The 16544-nt window shown below is 37.1% G+C and overlaps 1 protein-coding gene across 3 annotated transcripts in view; it reads left to right on the top strand.

Annotated features, from left to right (window-relative positions):
• The window catches only part of hspa12a (heat shock protein 12A), a 41881-nt gene that overhangs the window by 10623 nt on the left and 14714 nt on the right, over positions 1–16544 (top strand). For all 3 annotated transcript variants that reach the window (XM_058749028.1, XM_058749026.1, XM_058749027.1), the window contains exons 2-7: positions 5046–5122; positions 5338–5465; positions 9478–9664; positions 10082–10186; positions 10816–10932; positions 14741–14912. In XM_058749028.1, the coding sequence (XP_058605011.1) occupies positions 5046–5122; positions 5338–5465; positions 9478–9664; positions 10082–10186; positions 10816–10932; positions 14741–14912 (786 nt within the window). The remainder of the gene's footprint in view (positions 1–5045; positions 5123–5337; positions 5466–9477; positions 9665–10081; positions 10187–10815; positions 10933–14740; positions 14913–16544) is intronic.

Below are 16544 nucleotides of genomic sequence, written 5' to 3'. Positions count from 1 at the left end.
GGCAGTTTTGCAGTATCATCCCACAGAGCTTACAGCTCCATTTGACTGACACAGCTGCGGGATCTTGCTGAGTTCACAGGTGACTCTGATCTCTCAACTTTACTGGTATAACGTTACAAAGAGAAAGCTGCTCTCTTGTGTAGATGACTGCTGGATACAGCTCTGTCCAGCACTGCAAAAATCAATGCTCTCTCTCTCCCTCTGCTCCTGCTCTCAGTGTGTATCATGTATCTCTGAGGTAGTGGGACACTGGCATTGATTTGGGAGGAGACTGTTGGGATGAGATGATGCGTCATATGCCCCTCTAAACAGTCTTAAAAGCATTTGTGATGCTATTTATGATTTACGGCTTGCGGTTTAGGGGTGTGACGTAGATGCAGATGTCGAAACACTCGTCTGCTCTGTGTCTTTGGTAATGTAATGGGAGTTTTCTGCACTCTCCGAACCCTCTAATTTTTCTCCAAACTTCACATTGCAGCATTATGAGATGAGAGGAAATCCTACAGATGCATTCTTTCATATTATTTATCTTGTCTGAGTCTGAAACTCTCAGATATATTCATTAAGGCCTGTGCCAAGCTAACAGGACTGTATTCTATAAACAAATCCATATGGAATGTAGTTTGTTCGTCTTGGATTTTAGCATCTAATAGCCAAACAGTGTTATATACACTGTATATACATTTTAGTGCTTTATTTAATGAAGCAGCCTTATTTTTAAAAACCATTGTTTAGGATTTTGGCCAGTTGTCACCTGGTTTGTTTGAAATGCTGTCCTTATTTTCCTATGAAGAAAGTGAGTGTCCCTTATTTTACTCTGCGAACGTTAACAACCCAAACTGAGAGAGAAACTAATAAGATTGCAGCAGTCGCAGCTGTTGCGCAGCTTCTCTCACCCACTGTGTGTGGGATGTGTGTTTGTGTATGAATGTGAGTGTTTGTTAGTGTGTTTGTGAGTGAATAGGGCCAGCTGGAGACAGTGAGTGCGAGCAAGAGGACGGCCGGCTGTGTTTGCGTGTCTGAATGGACCTTCACATACACGTGAACTGGAGCAGTCCTGCCCTGTCAATGAGACGGCTTGTCTCGGTAGCTGTTTGTGGTCTGTTTAGCTGGAGTATATAGCCTAACTGAGTTCGGTGTGTTTAGCTTAGGCTTGAAAAATCAGCCATAGACTGTAATGTTCACACAGAATTCACTGGAAAGTAATATAGTCTAATAAAATTGATCAAAAACACTTTTTACAGCTTGAGAAATGCATAAATTTGATGTTTTCCCTTTTCCTGATCTGGTTTCACTTACTAGGGAATTCTCAACTTGACATCATGATGGATTCACTTTTCTTTATCTCTGCATTTGGTTATTATTTTTGGAAAACATTCAAACCAAAAGTTACAGAGCAAGCAGCCATTTGTCTCAGGCATGGTGAGATTTGATTTAAACTGTGAAAAAAAATCAAATAATTCAAGATAGAACAAAACTGTAGTGCGTTATCCAGAGTTGTAATATTTTACAGATGGGTTTGTCTTGTCCTTTCTCTCTGTGTATGCCATAATATTGTTAACCATATTTAAGGCACTTGAAGTTCTAGATGGAGAAATAGATTAAAATGCCCCAGTTGCTCCAATAATGATCTGCTGAAGTTTTTAAGTATATAAACATAAACTCAACATTGAAGACACTGAAGGTTATGATTAGGAATTAATGAGTTTTGACTTCATAATATTGCAATTAATTGTGTAATTAAATCAGTTAATCTGTTTGTTCGTTTTCTTTTCTTCAGTCTTGCCAAATTCCCTTTGGCCTACTTCAGTTCTGACTTTTGCTTTGAGTAAGAAAATAATGGTGCAATGAACATTGTCCAAACCATTGTTGTATTTTTATTTATTTATTTATTGTCCTGCATTGTCAGACAGCAGTGTTGGAAAATCACTCTACATTATTATTTGTTTTTTCTTTCTTTTTTATTCTCTTTTGTCTGGGGAATTGAGGCATGTGACCTCAAAGGAAATAAAAGGGGGGAGAAAGGAGCGATACATTTTTGAGAATGGCAAAAAAAAACTGTATCACATAACTTCCTTTTTTGGATATTTAATTATCAATAATAAAATAAAAATAAAAAATACGAAAGTAACATTTATGGCTGACATTGTTTGTATGCAAATATGTGACCCTGCACCACAAAACCAGTCTTAAGTCGCTGCAGTATATTTGTAGCAATAGCCAAAAATACATTGTATGGGTCAAAATCATCCATTTTTCTTTTATGCCAAAAATCATTAGGATATTAAGTAAAGATCATGTTCCATGAAGATATTTTGTAAATTTCTTACTGTAAATGTATCAAAACTTAATTTTTGATTAGTAATATGCATTGCTAAGAACTTCATTTGGACAGCTCTAAAGGCGATTTTCTCAATATTTAGATTTTTTTGCACCCTCAGATTCTAGATTTTCAAATAGTTGTATCTCAGCCAAATATTGTCCTATCCTAACAAACCATACATCAATGGAAAGCATATTTATTCATTTAAAAAAATTGACACTTACGACTGGTTTTGTCGTCCAGGGTCACATATATCTCATATCTCTGATTCTCTCTTCATTTTGACTCAAATATATCAGTTTTGAATATTTTATAGATAACAGATTCCAGACCTAAATCCACTTTTGTCTATGCATGTCAGTGGTCCATATGTCTCTTAGCTCTATTATTTCTGTGTACTGAGCAGCTTGGAATTCCTCTGAATTTGTAATTCCTCAGAGGAGGGATGACCTCTGACTCCTCCTGCTTCCTGTCAGAATTTTGTATAACATTCCAGAACGGAGCTTGAACACCCGTTCGTTCATTCCCTTTCTCATAAGAGGAGGGATGAAAACAGGATACCCTACTTTTTTTCACTTCATCTCTCCATCCTCTCTCTGATTTGTTTATTTTCGCTGTTGGAATTGACACATATGTAATGGTACAAGCATGTGTGACCATCTTAATGAAAGAGTCTTTTTGTGTTCAGTGTTTTCAGAAACTTTAGATGTGAGCTGGATTTGAACTTTTGCAAAAAACCTGCAGAGCAAATCATTCCAAATTTTGCCCAATAATAATAATCTATCTACATGGCCAACAACTTGAAGTGAAAACTTTTTTTCTATACTTATTGTGTTGATACATTGTGTGTTAAAACAACTCATTATGTCAGCCAATTTTGAGTAAAAGAATTGATTTATATGCAGGGGGGTTTTTCTTGTTGACAATAATTTGTGGCACATCTATTCAGGTCAGACTGCAGATAAATTCATTGTCATGTGTAAATAAGGCTTTAAAACAGCAGGAAAATCAAAGGAATTGGTCCTTTTCGCACTCTGGCCATAATGCAAGTAATTTTCCACCATTAATGCCCATTTTCTGCTTTCCAATTCCCACACATGTTTGGATTCTCTGTTGTGACTTAAAGAGTCTCATTGAAAAGCTATGTAATACACACACACAAAACACAATCACATCCCTAATCAAGTAGCTCTCAATCAGCCACCAGGGAGACGGTCGCCATTGATGTTGAGTAATTACCCTCGCGCAACTTTAATGTGTTATAATGAAGTCCCCGTACAGTGAGCTGTGTTGCCATGTAAACAAACTTAAGTTCTTTTAACCCGCAAATCCATTCGCAGAAAAGTATAAAAAGACGGTCAAGTGTGTGTTTTTGAATAACACTTCACTTATAGGCATTTATCATTATAGACAATCATTTTACTCCTTCAGTATTGATTTTGACATTCCATTGTCCCATTTTAAAATCAATCTCGGTAGCTGGAGCGCGTGTATGCGGTGAGTGGTTGAAATGAAGTGCGAGCCGCAGGTAGCCAGTCACTCAACCCGTAATTACTCGCTGAAGAGAGCCACGCTCATTCTGTTCACTCCGGCGCTCAGTATGGGGTAAAGGCGGGAAAAAAGGATGAACGCTCAGAAAAACGTGGCATCCCGCGGAGCGAGGAGCCGGGGCGCTCGTTTAGTGTTCAGGGTGCTCAGCATCCGAGTGTTTTAGCGAAGCTATTAGGCCCGGCTAATGAGGACGATGGGAATGGACAAATACAACCTCTAATTCGATTCAAATGTCAGTGTGGAGGGGAGCAGCTGTTGCTGTAGTGGTCTAAAGCTCTTAAAGGATTTGATGATTTTATGACCAAATAATGTAAAATGTTAGACATAAGCGATGTTATAAAAAAAAAAAGCATGGCCAAATGAATGGTCTTTCAGACAAATTCGTTGAACATTAATTGAGGCTTTTAAGTCTCGTTCCCACTGAAAATAATTTCTAGTGAAGAATCACCATTGATGGTGCCACTTAGTCCTGTTCTCCATCTGTGACCATGAAACTGAGCCCTAGAGTGCTTCTGAACACCATTTAAATGGATTTTGAGAGTGTTTTAGAAGTTCAGTAGACATTGGTGAGGTGTTCATTTACAAAACTGTACCATGGTAACTATAGTTTCTTTAGGGCAAAGATAAAATATTTTCAAACTTGTCTTACATGTTACAAATGACCCAACATAAAACCAAGAAACACATCGAGAACCTGTTATAATTGTGTGAAACATCATACTATATTCTGCTAGACTAAATGTGCGGCCACATTTACAGTGGTTCTGCGAATTTCAAGCAAAATCTAGTCATTTCAGTAGGAATCCTCACAGGAATTACGCAAAAGATTTTCGTAATTAACTTGATAAAAGAATGCTGCTTGATTTGATTCTTCTTTGTGAGCTGTACTTCATATGTGTCTGTACAATTGACAATTAACATTGAATATTTTTTAGAAATTTTGCGAATGGCACCTTAATACAGCCACAACATAATCCAGTGTTTCTCAACAGACAACCCGACAGAAAATTGCTTGTATGAAGGCGAACAAAAATGTCCTTAAAACATTTAAATTCATTAGTATTATCATAAGCTCTAAAAGAAACATTATTAACATGACTGTAGGCTTGTCTTTGTAGTTTGAATGTTTGGTTTCTCAATGTTCTTTCTCTTTCTTTCTTTCACTTTGCAGATGCAATGGCCACTCCATCTCCAGCCAAGAGTATGGGCGACCCAGGCATCACGCCACTTTCCCCCACACACATACTGGTGAGCTCTGCTTTTTACTGCCAGCATGACGTCACCCATTACATGAGAGAAATGTCCAGTGTGCAAATGTGGCTTTAATGGAACATCTTATTTACACTGAGCTGCAATTACATGCAACAATTTAATGCTTGACATATACTTGAGAGCATCTCTCTCTCCCTTTTTCCATTTCCCTCATTTTCCTTCTGCTGCTTTTCCCTCTTTTCTTTCTACAGAAGGACTCGGAAGAGAATGAGCCTACGAGACACCCCTATGTGGTAGTGGTGGCCATTGACTTTGGCACCACCTCCAGTGGCTACGCATACGCCTTCACTAAAGAGCCAGAGTGCATTCACACTATGAGGTGAGACAAAAGGTGCAGAGAGAGGAGGAGGAGGAGGAGGAGGGGGGAGGGGGTTTAAATGTGAAAGAAGAGATAAAATGAGATATAAATAGGCCCAGAAGGAATCTGCTAATATTTGTTGTTGTTGTTGTTGTTGTTGGGGGGTTAGATTCATTGTGGGGTAAAAATAAAATATAGTAAATTCTAAAAAATAGATATAATTTTTAAAGTAATTATTTTTCCTTTTAGGTTTTTTATTTGTTTATTAAAATTAATCAAGTTTTAAATGTATGTAATTCTATCATTTTCAAAACACACACACACGTACATGCATATATACAGGGTTCCCAGGCTTCTTGAAAATACTTGAATTTCAGACATATGGATTCAAGGCCTGGAAAGTACTTGAAAACAAAAATGGGTCCTTGAAAGTGCTTGAATTAAATTTTAAATAAATAAATTTAGTTTATGGCGCTATTTCAAAAATTGTCCTATATGTGCTGTCAAAGATGGGGTAGCGCAAAAAAAAAAAACTTGGCGTGTGTTGATGTGCAGCCTAGTTTTCTTAAGTGGCTCCTGCTGAGTTTCTGAGTATTACCGCCACGTGTGTGTCCCGCTCCCGCAAACATTCTATATTGTGTATATAGTTTTCACGCTATTAATATGTGGGGTATTGAAATCACATTTGAATGAGCGCTCGCAGTTCACTTTCACTTTTGATTTCGCGATCACGCACACTCTGTGTAAAGTGAGCACATTTTTACAGTGCGTGAATAATTATTAGGCACATTGATATTCTGATCATATTTTTTTCCAAGAACATTTTACCAATTCCAAACCACATCAATCTTAATAACTACTATTAATTTTGTATTTAATCATTTATAAGTGATATGTAATTGTTCATGAAGGCTGTAAGTGAAAAACTCCTTATTCATGTGCAGAATTATTAGGCACGTTTTCTTTTACAGATAAAATGAGCCAAAAAAGAGATTTAACTGAAAAGTCAAAAATGATTAAATCCTCAATGAGAAATATTCAAAACCAATGCAATACAGAAATTGTAAAGTTAAGACATGACCATTGGTCACCGAAATGCTCATTGGGTCAGCGGGGTTAGACAAAAACAGGTGGAGAAGAAAAAACACAAGGTAACTGCAAAATAATTAAGAATTAATGTGAAGAATTAGGTGTAAACCATCAAAACTTTAGTCTCCAGTGCCACCATTTTCCAGAACTGCAACCTTCCTGGAGACTTTGCTTGGGTAAAAAATCCTAAAAAATGACCCTCACTTAATAAGAATAACATGCTGAAGTGTTATGAAATGCATGAAGACTAATTTTTGTAGGCTTTATAGACCGATAAGTTGACAGTGACTCTTGAAGGACCAGCACCACATCCTCTTGTACCACTGTTTGAAGAATTTATCTTCCAGAATAGAAGTAAGTTTTAGGAGCTCATTTTTAGTCAATCACTGCAAGACAGACTTTTCAGGACAGGAGATGAACTCCCAAAACTTACTGCGACATGGAGCTAAGGAGAAAATGTAGAACTTGAAAAATAAGAAAAACAGCTTAGTACAGTTTAAAAGCAAATAGAAAGTCCTATTTTTAAATTTATTTTCTTTATTTTTTTTGCAGATTTGCACATGCACAAGGTTTAAAATGTTCATGACATATTTTTAAAAAATATTGAAATTTTGAGCAGCTGCATGTTTGAGCACCTGCATTCCTCCCGGTCAAAGATGAAAAAATGGGATTTACAAAATAATTTTGACTTGAGTTATTTATTAATGAGTAACGTCTCTATTGGTGGTGGTTGAGGAGATCCCCCCCCCCCCCCCCTTCTATGTAAAGCGCTTTGATTACCCAGAAAAGCGCTATATAAATGTAACAAATTATTATTATTATTAACAGGTTTTACAGTGTTATTACAACATTTAACCACATTTTATTAATTTAAAAATTGCAAAATTCTTTCAAATTTAAATCTAGTACAAGAACTACAGCAAAAACCAGTTTGATGTATATTTTATAAATATTTTAAAAATTGTATTTGAATATTACCAGTATTAACTTCAATGGATTTCATTAAATTCCTTTGAACACGACTGCTCAAAACGGTCTAAATTTATGAAACCTACACATTCAAAACATTATTACTCTGAAATTTTTCATGTAAATTTGTAAGTAAAATGTTTAGTACTGTAAGGTCTTTCATGACACTACATATGCTGGCGTGTGAATTTGATAGGTGCTTGATATAAAATAAATGGTGCTTAAAAAAAGTCCTTGAAAGTCCTTGAATCTGGTGTTCATGAAAGAGTGGGAACCCTGTATATATGTGTGTATGTTAAAAAGTATAGAATTACATATTTAAAATTTGATTAATATATTTACATATACATATAAAATATATACATATATTTATTTCTGTTTACTATGCATGGTTCATCTCTTCTGCAGACATTAATATTATTGTCCATCCATTAGACAGTCATGTCTCTATTTCAGTCAAACTCACAGGCGTCTTTCTTTCTGGGCACTTATGCCCCATTAAAAATGATTAGATATTACAGTCCCACTGTGTATATGATGATCTGAACTGTGTAACATTGTGTATCTGTGTGTTGTACATGAGGATGAACCCACAGCTGCTCTGTTACCCTGACCTGACCTACTTGGTCATGTGACCTTTGACTCTAAGGTCAGCTCTCCAGAGTACCTGCTGGGGAGAGTCAGCCACGTGTTCCCCGCCCAAACGGGCATGTGGACTTAATTTTAGGCATCAGACTCGTGAAACTATGAAATTTAGATATAGGATTCTTGTGGATTAGTTAGAAATAGGATTCTGTTAAACAGCACAAGTACATCTATATAAGGTGTACTGGCTATATATCCACATATTTGAATAAACAATTGTTTAAGTTTGATTGTAAATGGAGGTCTAAATAAATATAAACATGGCGTTTTCCATTGAAACATGAAGGCCGTTAAATATACGGATATATTTAGCATTATCTGACAAGCACTCTTGGCAATTAGTTGTCCATGGCTATAGTATTCGTATAGGATCATGATTTTATGAACACAGCAGAGTGGGAGAATTGCTCTTCTTTTGAAAGAAAAGTGCCTGGTTAATTTGAACTGGTTAGTCTGCTGCTAGAGATTTACACACACAACACAAAAAGCCCAAGGGCTCTGAGATTATTTGGGTTGAACTGATAGTCTAGTCCCTTAATCTTTACACAAACACAGCTTCCCTTTTAAAAACTCACAAAACTCTTTTACTAAATCTGTTTAGAGTCAAGACGACAGCTGCTTTGAATTGGTTAACAAGAGATGAAAAGATCGACTCCCAGTCTGTCCTGATTCCACAGATTTTGTCATTTTTTAGTTTGTTTACAGAGACTGAAATGGTTAACTCTGATGAACTCAAACCTTGGGGACTATTACAATTGTGCCAATAACTGCCAGTTGACTTATTTTAAAAAAAGGCTGCCCCAAAATATATTTAGATATAAAATATGTATAAATTTTAGTGCATAACATAACAAAATACCAAATCAAGTGGCAAACATATGATATCCGTTTCTTAGAATTAACTTTTTTCCATTTTTGAAGAGCTAAACTGCCATTTTTGGAAAAATTTTTACTGGTCAGTGAAAATTTAGTGGGTCTATAAAATCACTTTGTTATCGTAGGGTGTATGAAGTCAGTTCTCTAATATGATAATTTTGGCTTCTCTCTATGCTCAGACAGTCTGTAGTCAGGCTGCTTGTTCTGTTTTGCACTGAGGTGCTTCGTCCTGGAAGTAAAAGCCCATGAATATTTTAAATGCCTCTGTCTCTGTACGATGCTTGTGCTGGTTTTATGACTGCCTCGATATGGTTAATAAGAATGATGATGCTCGGGTGGGTTGAGTGATATTTTAGGTCTTCTTAGGTCAGTTCTTTCCTAATTAGGACAAGAGGTGAAAAGCTACAGCAGCTCAAACTCACCCTCCCGTTGGTTGATTTCTCTTTGTTGCTAGGCGCTGGGAGGGTGGTGACCCAGGTGTGTCCAATCAGAAGACACCCACCACCATTCTACTGAGTCCAGACAGGAAGTTCCACAGTTTTGGTTATGCAGCACGAGATTTTTACCACGACCTGGATCCCACCGAGTCTAAGCAATGGCTCTATCTGGAGAAGTTTAAAATGAAACTACACACCACTGCAGTAAGGACACACTCATACAGCATTGATTTTTTTGTTAGTGTTGGACCTGAGGGGACTGAGAGTCCAAGCACATATACGCATCGAGGACATTATTGATCATAAGTGTGAGGACATGGCCTCCCCTTCATTGTCCAATAATGCCAGGATATATTCAAATATTAGTGGCTACTGCATAACAAGTAATGCAAACAAACTTTTAACTCATTACTAATAGGTTAACCAGTCAAAGCTTGAATAACTGGAATATTGCTGTTAATGAGTTTTCTAATTTACTTTAAAATAGATTTCCCTTGCAGAGTATATTTTATTCATTGTAAATTTGGTCATAAGTCTATCAAGTGTACAAATAAATTTTAATTGATACGTCATACTCCTCCTTGTCTCTGAGATGCATTATTGTCATTTTATCTTCTTTAGAATCTGTCCATCGATACAGATTTACATGCTGCCAATGGGAAAAAGGTGAAAGCTCTGGATATTTTTGCTTATGCTCTGGCCTTTTTTAAGGAACAGGCTCTTAAGGTATGTTTTATCATCATCATCATCGTCATCATCAATATTTCATTTAAAACAGTCTGTTTACATTATTTTTACATGTACTCTACCATTCAGAAGTTTTGGGTTGATAAGATATTTTTAACGTTCTTGAAGTCACTTATGCTCATCAAGGCTACATTTTTATATTGTACAAACACAGGAAATTGTAATATGTGAAATATTATATAGTAAATGTTAAACGTTAAAGTAACTTTTTTTAATATATATTTTAAAATGTAATTTATTCCTGTAATTGCAAAGCTGTTCCTGTAATTTTCAGTAGCCATTAGCCCAGTGTTTACCGTCACATGATCCTTCAGAAATTAGTCCAACATGCTAATTTGATGCTGAAAACATTTCTTCAATGTTGAAAACAGTTGTCCTGTTATTTTATTTATTTGTAATTATTTATTTATTGTGCTAAATTTTATTTCAGGGTTCTATGATGAATAGAAAGTTCGAAAGAACAGCATTTATTTGAAATACAATCTTTCGTAATATTATAAATGTCTTTACTGTCACTTGATCAATTTAATACATCCTTGCTAAATAAAAAAATACTGACCTCAAACTTCATCAGTGTGTCAAAAATGCATTTTTATCATTGGATACAGGAGCTGAGTGACCAATCAGGGGCAGATTTTGATAATGCTGATGTTAGATGGGTCATCACAGTACCGGCCATCTGGAAAATGCCAGCTAAGCAGTTTATGAGAGAGGCATCATATAAGGTATAACATTTCTTTCTCACAGCCACATATGCACGAAAATGCATGTCTCACTATAATTAACGAATCTAGTTTGTGTTTTGAAATTGGAGAGAGGTCTGTGTATAATGTGCTTAATGTGCTTTCAATAAATGTAATGATTCAAGAATTTTCACACAAGTTTGAAAGATGGATTCTACAAATCCCTAGTGGATGTTTGTAGATACTGCAGCACTCAGTTGTGCTGTGAACTTCCCCTAGCGTTAGTGAGCGATTGAAGAAGATTAGAGCACTGTTTTGCTGCCATTTTCATCTAAAATAGAACAGGAAGGAGATACAGAAATTCAGGATGTAAATAAGTAGAGAGGAAAAGCTGAGGGATTAAAGGAAAAGGAAAGACAGTGATCTCACCTCTTAGATACAGCCACTGTTTTTCTGTTTTCACTGTCTCTCATTGGACCCCCTTAGAGACCCCATACATGTGGATCTGTATCTCTTACTCTCTGTTTGCCTCTGTCACTGTTGGCGTCATTGTGATTTGTGAGCGTGTGTGTGGATCTGTGGACGATTAAGCTGTGTATGTGTGTGTGTGTGTGTGTCTATTAACATCAGTCACAGGTGACCTGATTACAAGTGGCTAGGCAGATTGCTGTTTATACCAGATATTAATATATCACGTTACTAAATTTCAATATTATTAACTAGCAAAGTCTTAGCGCAGTGGTTGGTTAAAAATTAAGTAATGCTTTACTGTTATCCAGGATGCATCAGGACAGATTAATGTTTGCCATATAAATGTGATGTGGTCACAAATGTTTCCCCATTTGCACATGTACTTGGTATTGAACGCTTGTGATTGGATGCCACTGGTGGGTGCAGGTGTAAATGAAGGCAGTAGGCAAGTCAAAAGGAAAGAGAAATGAGCTGCTTATTATTGCTGCTTATTCCATTATGAAATATTTAAATAAATGCATACTTAAAGCGTAATTTGTTATTTGTTATTTAAACACACTAAGAAACATTAGCTACCTTAAATAATGTGCATTCAAATTATAATAATCACAGCACAGTAGTAAGCAGAGAGATGAATGCTCTCATGCTGAAGAGAGAGAGAGACAGAAAGGGAAGAAGAGCAGGGTGTGGCCTCAGCTTCTTTCATCTCAAACCAAAGCAAGGACAAAAAGAGGCGGGGAAGCCACGAGCGAGTGAGCTACATAGATACTCAGCGAGAAATCAGAGAGAACAGCAGGAGAAAGAGCGGAGAAGAAAGGGGAGTTTGCAACACCTGATATCTGCAGTGGGAATTCCTGCAAAGCTTGCCTTAGGAGCATGTTTGTGTGTGTGTGTGTGCAGTGACTCAGCTCTCCGTCTGCAGGATCAGGAGAACAGAAAGAAAGGACACTGCATTCCCTCACCTCTGTCTCTCGCTCTCTGCATTTTGCTCACACTGTCGCCCCATAACTCACTGAATCCTGCAGCGCACTCAGAGCAAACCATGTCATTCAGCACAGCGTGTGTGTGTGTGTGTGTGTGTGGTGTTTCTTTTATAGTTTTACGCTTCCTCATATTTGAAGTGAGGTAAAATGATCTTGAAATATCTGACCAGCCATTTGTATCATTTAAATATTCCTTTACACAGCAAGTAAGTTATGACAGTTAGTATTCTGTTTGGGATGTTTAAGGCTGTGCTGCAATAGCTGTTTTAGGTTTATACGTAGTTCACTTAAAGTAGTGTCCTACAGTGTGACATACTAATATGACATTTATTTATTTATGCTTTTTGTTTAGATATTAATATGTATATGAATTTAAAAAATGAAAAGTAGGAAAATACTGAAAAAATATAAACTTGGAGGTCAGCCCTTATTATACTTATTAATTATATTAATGTTTTTTGGGCCTGTCTGAAATAGATTTATTAGAAAATATTTATAAAATGTTCATGTTTAATTAATTACCAACTTTTCATTCATGTTTAGATTTTGTCATATTTTAAGTTTAAATGTTAAATTTTAGTTAATTTTTGGTGGATTTTATGAGTTTTTGTCATTTTTTATTTTTTGGTGATTTTTATTTCAGTTTTAGTTTCAATTTATTTCCTGTTAGAAATGTAATGCTTCAACTTACTTATGTCAGTTACTCAAGGTAAAATCATTTTAATTTATTTAAAGTTTTTATCTTTCATTCATACACTGAACAAAATTATAAACTCAACACTTATGTTTTTGCCACCATTTTTTTTTGAGCTGAACTCAAAGATCTAAGACTTTTTCTATGTACACAAAAGGCCTATTTCTCTCAAATATTGTTCACAAATCTGTCTAAATCTGTGTTAGTGAGCACTTCTCCTTTGCCGAGATACTCCATCCACCTCACAGGTGTGGCATATCAAGATGCTGATTAGACAGCATGATTATTGCACAGGTGTGCCTTAGGCTGGCCACAATAAAAGGCCACTCTAAAATGTGCAGTTTTATCACACAGCACAATGCCACAGATGTCGCAAGTTTTGAGGGAGCATGCAATTGGCATGCTGACTGCAGGAATGTCCACCAGAGCTGTTGCCCGTGAATTGAATGTTCATTTCTCTACCATAAGCCGTCTCCAAAGGCTTTTCAGAGAATTTGGCAGTACATCCAACCGGCCTCACAACCGCAGACCACGTGTAACCACACCAGCCCAGGACCTCCACATCCAGCATCTTCACCTCCAGCCACCCGGACAGCTGCTGCAACAATCGGTTTGTATAACCAAAGAATTTCTGCACAATCTGTCAGAAACAGTCTCAGGGAAGCTCATCTGCATGCTCATCGTCCTCATCGGGGTCTCGACCTGACTGCAGTTCGTCATCATAACCGACTTGAGTGGGCAAATGCTCACATTCAAAGGCGTTTGGCACTTTGGAGAGGTGTTCTCTTCACGGATGAATCCCAGTTTTCACTGTTCAGGGCAGATGGCAGACAGCGTGTATGGCGTCGTGTGGGTGAGTGGTTTGCTGATGTCAACGTTGTGGATCGAGTGGCCCATGGTGGCGGTGGAGTTATGGTATGGGCAGGCATATGTTATGAATAACGAACACAGGTGCATTTTATTGATGGCATTTTGAATGCACAGAGATACCGTGACAAGATCCTGAGGCCCATTGTTGTGCCATTCATCCACGACCATATAATGCACGACCTTATGTTGCAAGGATCTGTGCACAATTCCTGGAAGCTGAAAACATCCCAGTTCTTGCATGGCCAGCATACTCACCGGACATGTCACCCATTGAGCATGTTTGGGATGCTCTGGATCGGCGTATACGACAGCGTGTTCCAGTTCCTGCCAATATCCAGCAACTTCGCACAACCATTGAAGAGGAGTGGACCAACATTCCACAGGCCACAATCAACAACCTGATCAACTCTATGGTGTCTAATCAGCATCTTGATATGCCATACCTGTGAGGTGGATGGAGTATCTCGGCAAAAGAGAAGTGCTCACTAACACAGATTTAGACAGATTTGTGAACAATATTTGAGAGAAATAGGCCTTTTGTGTACGTAGAAAAAGTCTTAGATCTTTGAGTTCATCTCATTGAAAATGGGGGCAAAAACAAAAGTGTTGCGTTTATAATTTTGTTCAGTGTATTTATTTATATAAGTAAAAAGTAAATGTTCAGATGAGTAAATGTGAATTTATTGGAGTCTTAAAGTTTACTGAGAATAAATGTTCATATTAGCTTTTATTTGTAATCATTTGTATGTTTTATGTATGGTAAAACTCAAGATGAGCCTTGGTTTCAGACTCCTGTTTTAATGTCTTGCCACTGTGCTCTGTACTCATCTAGGCTGGTCTGGTTTTTCGTGACAACCCTGATCAGTTGATCATTGCTCTGGAACCAGAGGCTGCGTCCATTTACTGCAGAAAGCTCCGTCTCCACCAAATGGTTGATTTGGACAACAAAACGGCCCTGAACGGTTATAGCCCAACTGAGAATGTTGGGGTGGGAATGACCCAGGGTAAGACACCCATACTGTCTTTCACCATATTACATCTGCACCACAAGCATTCTGCTGTGAGGATAAACCAAATCATACTCATATTGTTCCAGTCACGCTCAAGTTTGTTACAGTACTTCAATGTTTGTTGAGTGTAATTTTGTCTGTGTGTTTTGATGGCATCAACCTTTGGCCATTGATTTAGTTCATCTTCAAAAGGACAAATAGGCTGTAGTAAATTGTTGGGCCAGTCATGTAGGGTTTTTAGTTTTTTTTTGAGAGTGAGAAAAATAAGGCAAATCTACCAAAAATATTTTACCATGTATAGCAAAGTAGTGAACTGTAAAGATGTTTTTCTCATTCTTCAACATAAAACTACCAATTTTTTACAACATCCACTCCTTTCTAAAGCAGAGGTTAACCGCATCAGATTAACAATGCTGTAAACTGATATGGATATCAATCCTAACAGATTAAACTAGCACTGAAGTGAGGATTACTCCTAAACTAGAGCTGCAGGACTCCTGCAGTCCAACATGCCTATTAAACTCTCACCGCAGTGAGAGATGGTGATGATGCATGCAGAAAACAGTGGGAGAGAGGGAGGGAAGAAGAGGTGAATAGCTTTTAATTTAAGATCATTTTAGATGTCTAATATATCTGTGGCCTTTCCTGACTTTTTTTGTTTTTTAGAGAAGATAAAACTTTTATTCAGTAAGGACAATTAAAGACACGTATTTGGCCTGTCCTAATCAAGTTTTTGCTTGCATATATGAAAATACATTGCATATAGGCTATATTACTGTTCAAAAGTTTGGAGTCAATACAATACAATTTTTTTTTTTTTTACGATATTAATACTTTTATTCAGAAAAGACACAATAAATTGATCAAAAGTAACAGTAAAGATGTATAATGCAGGGCTTAAAGTTCTCTGGCACCGTGCGGCGTTCGGCAGTGGAAAAAAAAAAAAAAGATAATAAAACTTGTTGATATCATGTTCGAGTTCACGAGTTCGCCTACCAATGGTATGAGAGGAACACTGCTTTCACTGTCAATCAAACTAACATTACTAGCCAATCAGAAGTTTTTGCTTTTATAAACACGAGACACTCATAATAGTATCCAGAGCTGCAGCCCTGATGAATGGAGAAGAAGCTGGGTCTCGAGCACGACACGTTGAAAAACCTGCGGGGCGCAATGGTCAAAGATGTCACTCTAGTCTAGCGCATATTTACATAGAAAAGCTATTAAAAAAGCAGTGGAGCTTTGTAAACAAACATCTCATAGTCATCACGTCATCTCCATAAAAACGGTTTGATTGTCAGAACGAATTTGAAAAAGGTCCTGTTCACACATGATCTCTTAATGGTAATTTACCAGTAAAGACTGTATGTGTGAAAGGGGCTAAACTCTTCCTCTGAATATGCTGTGAGTTTGGGTTACTTAACGGTCATCTGTGAAAACAGTGTGCATTATCTCACTAGATTTGTAATGTAAATCATTTATAAACCTTTGCCAACACAGGAGAATACATCAACATATTTCTATATGCGATTTGTTGTAGTGATGGGTCGTTCTTGAACGATTCGCTCTTTTTGAACGAATCTGTAATGTGACTCGGGAAGAATGAGTCATTTCGGGGAGTGATTC

This window comes from Onychostoma macrolepis, chromosome 17, assembly GCF_012432095.1.
Source record: "Onychostoma macrolepis isolate SWU-2019 chromosome 17, ASM1243209v1, whole genome shotgun sequence".
Classification (NCBI taxonomy): Eukaryota; Metazoa; Chordata; class Actinopteri; order Cypriniformes; family Cyprinidae; genus Onychostoma; species Onychostoma macrolepis.
Note: the sequence above shows the minus strand (reverse complement) of the source record. Positions and strands in the feature narration are given on the sequence as shown.